Source organism: Hipposideros armiger, unplaced genomic scaffold (assembly GCF_001890085.2).
Source record: "Hipposideros armiger isolate ML-2016 unplaced genomic scaffold, ASM189008v1 scaffold_459, whole genome shotgun sequence".
Taxonomy (NCBI): Eukaryota; Metazoa; Chordata; class Mammalia; order Chiroptera; family Hipposideridae; genus Hipposideros; species Hipposideros armiger.
In genome coordinates, this window is record NW_017731809.1 from 705,522 (window position 1) to 715,403 (window position 9,882).

At 49.9% G+C, this 9,882-nt stretch overlaps 1 protein-coding gene across 1 annotated transcript; it reads right to left on the bottom strand.

The window, feature by feature from the left end:
* Positions 1–320: 320 nt before the first annotated feature.
* On the bottom strand, positions 321–9,360 carry URAD (ureidoimidazoline (2-oxo-4-hydroxy-4-carboxy-5-) decarboxylase). The gene is made up of 2 exons (XM_019666044.1): positions 9,072–9,360; positions 321–1,475 (listed from the first exon to the last, which is right to left on the bottom strand). The coding sequence occupies exons 1-2, from the start codon at positions 9,244–9,246 to the stop codon at positions 1,129–1,131; spliced, it is 522 nt and encodes a 173-aa protein (XP_019521589.1). The 5' UTR covers positions 9,247–9,360; the 3' UTR covers positions 321–1,128.
* Positions 9,361–9,882: the final 522 nt, after the last annotated feature.

Below are 9,882 nucleotides of genomic sequence, written 5' to 3' on the forward strand. Positions count from 1 at the left end.
TGTTTCTCCTCTGCCAACAGGAGCCTAAGAAGTATTTGTTGGGGTCTGTTAGACTTTCCAGTGTGTGTGGCTGAGAGAGAGAGTGTGGTGGGCTGCTCCTGCAGGAGTGGACATTCTGGCGGCCAGTGCAGGGAGCTGCCCAGTTGGCTGGGGCTACGGAGGATTGACAGGGTCCCCAGAGACGTCCTACTCGGGCCAGAAAGATTTCTATGGGCACCGATTTTCCTCCACTACCTGCTTTATCAGCGCTATGGGGTCTCATCTTCATCCCGGGGCCCACAATATCCAGCACAACTCAATGAATGTTATTAGATCATGATTATTATATTTTTATTTCTTTACTGACCGATGGGTTTCCTGAGTAGTCTGAAGTTCTGACAAGCCAACTGTCCTGGGCCCACCTCCGAGAGAGACGGGAGGCCGCCAGTCCAGCCTGGCGACGCTCCTACTCCCACCCCCCTCTTCAGAGCGACCGTAGCAGTTAAGCCGCCTGCCCCACGGTGTCCCATCGCAGGACTCTCTCCTGCCCACCATCCCCAGATGTGACGTCCCTGGCGCCACAGGCAGAGCCCAGCGCTTGCTTTCCTTGCTCGGGCTCCCGTCGGTGCCCCAGAGTGAGAAAGCCGCTTCCGCTCACATGTAAATGTTGGTGCAGCAAATGAAGTGGGAGAAGAAAAAACAAACAGACAAACCGCTGTGAAATAAAAGATTCCTTTTCCATCAGTTTTGCTTGGCAGCTCCGGCTTAGCAGTCGAGGGTGGGGAGCCAAAGCTGGATAAACGCTTTGAAATCCACAAAGGCTGGCGGTGTCAACCGACCGCAAAAGGAGTGAAGAATCGAAGCAGTGAACTGGGCGAATCGGGGCACAGCACGAAACTATATAGATATTTTGACAAAGCGTGCATGCGGGCGCGCGGGCGCGTGTTTGGGGTGGTGGTGGTGTGTGTGTGTGTGTGGGTGGTGGTGGTGGCTCATTATTCTATGATTGCCTCAATTCTCCCCTTTCTCTGTGCGCGCGTGTGGACGCCGGCCCAGGGCTGCGTCAGCCTCCCGCCCAGAGCGCACAGTGCAGGGTCGCGGTCCCCGCGCGTCCCGACGTGCGTCCCGGATCCCCAGCGCGCGCGGCCGCTAAAGTCGGGAGGGGTCGACGCCGAGGAGGTCGGCAAGCCGCAGGCGGGCGATCTTCTTCACCTCGCCCAGGGCGATGCGCAGCTCCTGCGCCGGCGAGCAGTGCAACCGGCGCGCCAGCTCGCGCGGTACGGCCGCCCGGTGGCTGAGGCGCGCGGCGAGCACGAAGGGGAAGCCGAAACGCGCGCGGTACTGCGCGTTGAGCTCCTCCAGCCGGAGCCGCTCGTCGGCGCCCAGGCTCGTCAGGCCCGCGCCGCTCTGCTCGCGCTGCGACTCGGCAGTCAGCGTGCCCTGCTGCAACTCGCGGCCCGCCAGGTCCGGGTGGCAGCGCAGGATGCCCTCTTGGCCTGCGGAGAAGCACAGACAAGCGGCAGGAGCGCGTTACCGCGCCGCGGACAGGGAGCACGGGCTTCGGGAGGGAAGCGAGGTCCCCAGGAGGTGATGAGGGTCAACGAGGAGTGTCCTGGAGGTGCAGGGCGCCCACTGCACCCGCCCCTCAAATATGCCCCGAAGCTTGTGCCCCTCTGTCCCCGCTGCTTTCGGCCTCAGCCAGAATTCAGGGGCGGGGCGGGAAGTGACAGGTTTGTCCTTTGAGACCTTGGGGCAAGAAGAGTGGAGGGGAGAGGCCGAAAAGACTCGGAATTTATGACTTGCTGGGGCGGGAGCAGGTACGCGATAAGGAGCCCAAGCTTTTCGTATCTTTTCAAAGCCCTTTGCTTTCAGGGGGGCTTTGATGTCGCAGAGGGCCGGACTCAAGGGCCTGGGGACTTCCTGCAAAGGCCACGGAATGGGGTTCGTTCGGTTCCAAAGCAGAAGGGCAGGGAGGGTCCATGGGGGTAACATCCATGGGGCTTGGCGAATAAATGCCCAGGATTTTGTGACCCTTCTGGAGTCAGGCGTCCAAAGAGCCCTCCAGATGATTGACTGCAAATTTCCAGCCAGAACTCCACAGCCCTTTGAACGAAAGTGGTTTTCTCCTTTTAGCACCCACTCACCACCCACCCTGTCTGAGGCTCAGTCCCCATCTCTGCCCATGGCTCCCAAAGAGACCACGGAGAATAACGGTTTTTGTTTGTTTGTTTTTTCTCTTGAAAATAGCTTCTCATAATCCCCTAGGCCTAAGCCTAAAATTAGAACCCCTGGTGTGATTCCTGGGATTCAAAGTCCTAATCCAGGGCTTTCCCTGAGGCCTGGCCAGTCCTTCCGTTCAGCTCTCTAGAGAGAGAATTGGAATACTCTGGGCTGGGTGAGATTTTAGACTTGGTGAGAGGGAGCTGTCATCTGTACAATGAGGGTAATGACACCGAACTTGCTGAGTAGTCCTGAGGATAGAGACAACTCATCTACCTAAAATAGTGCCTAACGTGAGCAAACGTTCAATCAACAGCCACTGTTCTCAGTCAACTCAGTGTAGCTGACTGAGGCACAACTGGAAGTGTCTGGCTCTGGCACTGGGAATAGGCAGGGTGCTCTATTGGAAAGAGGGTCATTAAAAACCCCCTTTCATTATGTGTAAACCTCCCCTTACTGAAATCTTATCGTTTCTGCCCAACTAAAGGATGATTGGGAATGTACCATCTAACTCATGGACCAGCATCCTGAGAGGTGGGAAGAATTGGGGGGGGGAACACCTGCATTTAAGAGAGGATTCAGTGGAAGCTCAGAAAGGGTTAAGTGACCTGCCCAAGGTCACTAAGCCGGTAGCTGACCAGGCCTGGCCCCTGGACTCCAAATCATGGCCGTTTCCTGGGCACTGGCTGGTTCTGCAAGGTTAATGGGGGTTTAAAACGAAACTCATGTCACCAGTAATTCCATGTCTGTACAACCACTGTTTTAGAACCCCTCTCTTGGGCCCTGTCCCTTGGGCCCTGCAAACATGAGGTGGTTATTTCCTGATTCCTGAGGCTGGCCAGTCCCCTGCGGGTGGTGTGAAAATGTAAGTGTTAGATTCCTACATAGGGGACCCCAGCCCTGGGCCTGGGTTGGCTGTGCCATGTGGCTGTTTGACCTGCTGTGAACCCACACAGCCCTGGGACCCGCACATGACCTGGCTGAGGTGGGGGGAACTTCGAGTCCTGGGCGGCTCAGCAGGTCCCCACCTGCCAGGACTGGGCCCAGTGCTGCCTGCTTGCATATTCTGATTTTCAAAGCAGGCTCTAGGCAAGGAGGCTGAGCCCCAGACTTCTCACAGGACCCACCTGTCTCTCTGCTTCCCTTCCCCCTATTTCTTACTTTCAGGAGACCCAGTTTGAGCTTAGGGACAGTAGTTATCAGTTGGAGCCGAGTGTGGGGGCCTGTCCTGTCCCCTTACTGCCGTCTACGGGATCTCCTCATCATCCCACGCATGCTCCACCTGCCCCTTTCCTTCTTGTCCTTACACCTCGCTTCTCACTCCCCTGGGTTTGTCTCCTCTCTCGAAAACATCGCCTGGGGTTAATGTTTGCCTAGGATTGTTGGGATGTGTTTTCCGCTGTTTGCAGTAGAAAAGAGGCCCAGAAAAGGGGCAGAGCAAAGGGAAGAAGAAAGGAGACAACAAAAGAGGAACTGGAATTTACACATACAGACACCTCAGCTGCAGATAAAAAGGTGCTGTCCAGCCCCATCCTTCCTTGTTATTGCCTCAAGCCACTGAGCCCTTGAGTGCTGCCCAGGATAGTACTGACCCAGCCCTCCCTTTCTTCCCCCTCCCCTCCTTCAGCAGAGCTCCAGGTACCCCTCCAGTGCTGCAGGTAGGCACTCCCTATCCTGGCCTTAAACCCCAGAGAGGGGGTTACTTCCAACTTCCCTGCCTCTGTCCTGTGGGGCCTCCCACCTGGAAGGCCCAAGTGCTAGCTGGCCAGGTCTGTGGAATGTCCCATGATTTGCAGGGCCATTTCAATCCTGCTTGTTCTTCAGTCTTTCCTAAAATCTTAGACTTACTGCCTATGCACTGGCGTATCACGGTTCGAGATGTAGGTGTGGATATGTATTGATTGTTGCAGCCACAAGTCGTGAGTCTTTGCACCTAGGAGAATTCCTGGCACGGAGCTGACACTCCTTGTTCCAATAGGAGAACAGGGGAAGCAATGGTGACCACTGAAGAGCAGATAATTGGCTTAGAACCCCATTCTAACCCACCAGTGGCCCTACACCTGTGCCAACTAGTGTGTGCTCCCTCCTGGTACAATGCATCATTGTCTTTTCTGTTGAAGACCAACCTCTCCACTGGTGTGCTTGAAGCTAGCCCCTCCCTCTTTCCATCTCAAAGGCTGCAATTTCAAACATCAGTTTCTCCCCCACAACCCACTGCCTTATCATCAACACACAAATATGCCTTAGAATCACTTGTCTCATAAACAAAATTAAATCCTTCCCTTGAGTCCCTGTTGTTCTCCAGGTTCTCCATATGTCTCTGCTCCTCCTTACAGCATCTCAAAGGAGTTGTCTGTGTTTCTCCACTTCCTCCCCTCCCATTCCTAGCTCTCTCTGCCAAGCTTTCAGCCCCACCCACCCACCAATCTGCACTCATCAGGGCCCCAGATGATGGACATCTTGTCCTAGCCCATAACCAGCGCTGTCCTCTTCTCTGTCCACCTCTTGGGAGCATGTCACATAGCTAGCCCTCTCACCTTCTTGAAAGAACACCATCACTTGCCTACTTTCACCCCTGGTTCTTGCTCTGCGTGGTCTCTAACACTGAAGTACCCAGAGCTCAGTACTCACATTTCCCTCCTGTGGTTATATGGATGCCCTAAGTGTTCTCATCTAGTACCATGGCTTTGAATGCCATCAGCTCTTCGATGACACCCAGATCTAGTCTGGCCCACAGCTTTCCACTGAGTTCCCTTGTTATGGCCCACCTGAACACGCAGTGGTTTTGTCTGGGTGATTAGCAGGCATCTCACATTAACAAAGTCCCATTCTCCATCCTGACCTCTCAATCTAAAGTCTTCCAGTGTAGAAAGCAGGGTCACCACCCACCCAGGTGCTCAGACTAAACACTTAGCAGTTATCCTTCACTTGTCTTAGTTTCTGTCCTGCGTTCCTCAACAAACCCATCCCCCAAATCGGTTGGCTCAGGCTCTAAAATCTATTCCAAAAACCCAGCCACATCTCGGCATCTCCTGGCCCAGCCCCAGTCCCTACAACCAGTACCTCTCCTGTTACTACCACAGCAGCCCCTCACCTGACTTCTCTCCTCATACCCCTCCACTCGTCACTACTCTCCAGCCACCTTGGTCTTTCTGTGCCCCCAAAATGTCAAAAGTCTTACTTTCCTTTTCTTAGAGTGGCCTCCTAGATCTTTGGCTGTTTCCTTCTTATCTTCGGTTTTAAACTTAAGTGTCACTTCCTAAAAAAGACCTCTTTTATCACATATTTTCTACAATATTACACATTTTCTTCTAGTAGTTTCTAGAATCTGAAATTATCTTATATATTTATGTTAATCCTGTCTCTCTTTGCTAGAGTGTAAAGTCACTGAAGGCAGGGACATGTCTTGGTCACTGCTCTATCCCCAGTACCTGGGACAATTCCTGGGGCATTGTGGGCACTCAATAAATATTTATCTACCAACACATCACCCTCAGGAAGGAGTGTTATATATTTTTTGATGGAATGCATTCTAATAGCCTCATCTAAATACCTTATAGCCTGCATGCAAGGGATTTATTAGTATCTAACTCCTTCATTAATCCAATGACTATGTTTTGAAATAAGTATTAAATAACAAGTTATGGCATTGTTGCAATTCCGAAATGCCAGAAAGAGATGCACGATTAACTCTATTCTGACAGTTTTGTTGTTCTTTGGTATTTAACACAAGTCAGTACTGAATTAGTTCACCATTGGCTGTGTGTGTGTGTGTGTGTGTGTGTGTGTGTGTGCGCGCGTGCATGCATGTGTGTGTTTCAACCTTCTTCCCTTTTACTGTTGCCAATCCCCTGGGAAGCAGGAACTGATCCCCCTGAAAGGGTACTTTGCCAAGTCGTACTGGAGCTGAATTTTAATCCTGGACTGCCACCTACTGGCTAATCACCATCATAACATAACTTAAACGGATTGTCAATAGATTGTCAACCTTGGTTTATGCTACAAACAGGATTTTCAGTTTCCTGTTAATGGTAGTTTTCTTACATCACTTAAAACAAATTTTGACCAGGCAGATTACCATATGCTGCACGTCTCTTTAAAAATCCCTTTTGGTTTTAGGATACAAAGACTATTACACCCAATTTGTTCCTTACTATTCAAGGAGTAAAGGTAGACTATGCAATAAATCCCATTTAATTTGATTATTTAAACAACCAAAATGGGATCTGAGATGTCAAGCATTCATTTTAATTGAATAAATTAGTGAATGGATAAATCAAACCTCTAGAAACTGTTTCTAGATTTTGTTTCTGATTCTCTGGAAAATCTTTCTAAAGCTGTTGGGTTGACTATCAGAGTTTGAATCCCAATTCTGCCACTTTCTAGCTGTGTGCCCCTTGATCAAGTTACTTAACCTCTCTGTGCCTCAGTTTTCTCATCTGAAAATTGGGGATTATAATAATAATACTTGTTTTATAAGATTAATATGAGGATTCAATGAGTTAACAAATGCAAAGTATTTGGAAAAGTGCCTGAAACACACTGATAGTAAGGGCTGAATACATTTTAGCTATTGTTGTTATTATTATTACTTTGCTAACGTCACCCACCTAATGTAATTAAGGTGATTAGTTCCAGGGTATCCCAGACAGCATTGAGACTCTGCCCCCCAGCTGCCTGTCTAAGAGAAGTGTGGACACCAGCACAGGGCTGAGAAGCAGGCTCCACCAGCAGACAGGCCTCTTAACTAGACTTTAACTAACCTTAATCAGAGCTTTTGGTCACACTGGCCAAGGTGACTGCTGGTGGGAAAGACAGAAATTGGGAACATTTTATTTTATTATTTAAGCTTCTGGTACAAAGTGAACCCCAAATAAATGTTGCATAACTATATCAACCAATGAATACTAGATTTAAATTATTGATGCCATCATAGCTTTCTCTCTCAATACATTTGCTGCCCAGCCCCACTACCCCTTTGGGTATTGAGACAGGTCACAGGATTTTTGTCCTTATTTTTCCTGACAGAAAAAAAAATGTCATTCATAAGACGTTCACACCCTTTAAACGTCATTTCCCTTCTGGCTTAGAAGACTTGGATTTGGCCTCGTCCATTTTCCTGCCAGACATTTTGAACGTGGGCTCCCACGGCCTCCTGCTCTTTCCCGCTTGCTCTGTAGGCTTTGGCTGGCAAGCTGGAGTCGCTTCACTCGGCAAGCTGGGCTGACCGTTCCTGTGAGGCTCCAGTGTCCATCAGCTCCCCCATCAGCTCCCTGCCATGCCTGAGCCCAGTGGTGGGAGGGGGTGGAGGAGGGGGTGCAGCTGTGCAGAGGCCCTGAGAGGTGGGTGTCTACATGGCCCCAACATTTGTCAGCGTGACTTTACATTATAGCACTATCCTCCATGCTTCCTAAAAGTGCCTGAAATAAATTAAAACGAGTTCCCTACTTGGGAGACAGTCACCTGACAATGGGAAGCCATCTGATGTCAAAGCCCTGACTGGTAGGCTACACCCTGTCTGTTGGCCTCGTTATGGAAGAGAGAAGAGCGAAGGTCTCCCGCCCCGCCCCACATCACTGTGGAAGGCTGGGGAAGGCAGCCTTCACCCCTGGTCCAGAGTCCCTTCAGCTCCATCCAGGCTTCACTGAAGGGGATGAGGATAGCCTCCACTGCTAACCTCGACCTCTAAATCCTGGTGTGGCTGTGTGTCATTCTGCACCACTTGGGGTTCACCGAAACCTTCATCTCTGCTTCTTCCCGCCCCTCACCCGGAAGTGTCTCCTCTTCTCTCCATACCCAGAGGAGACCCACAGTTTCTTTCCCTTTCTCCAGAGGAATTCATTCAGATTTTAGTCTTTTCCCTCTGAACCCCACCCCTACCCCCAAGCTGATCTGAATGAATTTACTTTCTTTAGCAGCCTGGTCCAAACTGGCCCTTTCTGGTCAAAATATCAGCCATTTGCTTTTTCCCCTGGGCTCCTAAGATAGTCTGATACTGAGCTGTTTCCTCTCTTGCATATAGGACATTCCCAAAGTGAGGACATTCCCAGCTGAGAGAGGGTTGGCTGTCAGCCTGACCTTTGGCCTCTGTACTCCCCTGAGGCCCTCGTGACCTCACAGCTTTAATATTTAACAGCCACATTGCCTGAGCCAATATCCATTCTTTCATTTTACTTTTGGCTTACCACCTTGCAAGTGCTTGAGTTTGAGGAAACTTAGCAAACCTTACAATCAAAATAACTAAATAAATATATCAATTATAAACAACGAGGCTAAACTATGGAAAAATGTTTTGATAAGAATATTTGAGGGCTGACCGAGTGGCTCAGTTGGTTAAGAGTTGGCTTAAGAGCACAAGCTCTGAGCAACAGGGCCACCGGTTTGATTCCCACATGGGCCAGTGACGCTGCACCCGAGCTGAGCTGTCGCTGAGCTGCCAACAAGTGGCAGGATGGCTCAGCTGGTGTAACAACACGATTGCCTGTTTAATGGTGGGCTACGCCCGCCTGCAACTAAGACTGAACACGACACCTTGAGCTGAGCTGCCACCTGGATGGCTCAGTGGATACAGCGTGCGCTCTTAACAACAAGGCTGTTGGTTCAACTCCTGCATGGGATGGTGGCTACACCCACCTGCAACTAATATTGAACACAGCACCTTGAACTTGGAGGCCACGAGCTGCCAACGGGAAGCCAGATGGTGACTGGCGCCCTCCACAACTAAGATTGAAGAACAACAATTTGGCTGGTCCCCTTCCCCAATTCCCCAACACTATTCCCCTCCCCCAATTCCCCAATAAAATCTTTTAAAAAAAAAAGAATATTTGAAAGCCCTCTATGGAGAATCTCAGTGTCTACTACTGAAGCCTTACCTGATGGAGGAAGAGCATCAATAAAGGCATAAAAGTGCTTCTCTAAGTCTTCCAAGTCAGAGAATGGGCGCTGGGACCAAACAGCCGCTGCTATTAGAGGACATCTCTCAATGACATTCCCAAACACATCCACAAATTCCCCGAAGTCCATGGAATTGACCTTCTCAATGTCCATGGCTTGAGAAGCAGCAGGACGTCGACTCCCCTCTGGGTGAGTGGGTGACACGGGCTCTGTTCACCAGGTTATATTTGCTGAATGCACAAGCTTGCTTTTTATGCAACACCAGCTGGGCATGTCTTCATGCCTCTGGGAGAAGCACACCCAGAGTCCTTGTGTAATAATGAGCAAACACAGGCTTATGGTTCTAGTCCAGGCAGGGGAGGTCTCTGCGTGCTAAACACTTCCAATCAAACTGTGCCCACAATCAAATCCACTGGGGGCTATATTACACTGTCAGCATTTAAGCCACATTATAGTTTTAGTGTCAACATGTTAATGTCAACATTATCCCAGGGAAGTTTTCCTCGATAACACAAAGACAGGTCACAAGTCAACCCGCTTGGAATTTTCTTCCCCACCTCTTGTTGCTGCTGTGGAGGACAGATAGTATGTTTTCATATCTCAAATGCGTAACTCATTTTAGGTACTTAATACATGCTCATTAAACAGTGTGCAGTGTGTAGGGAATGATTCTGCCTGTTCTGTTTTCTCTCAAACACAACTGCTATTTTCTTCCTCAATATACCTATGCCTATCTGAAATCTTATTGTGTTGACTTATTTGCATATCATCTCACAGCCCCGACTAGTT

Coding starts and splice junctions, on each gene's coding strand:
- URAD (XM_019666044.1), bottom strand. CDS start 9,246: ATGGACATTGAGAAGGTCAATTCCATGGACTTCGGGGAATTTGTGGAT. Junction 1,476..9,071: donor TGATGCTCTTCCTCCATCAG/GTAAGGCTTCAG, acceptor GCTTCTCCGCAG/GCCAAGAGGGCATCCTGCGC.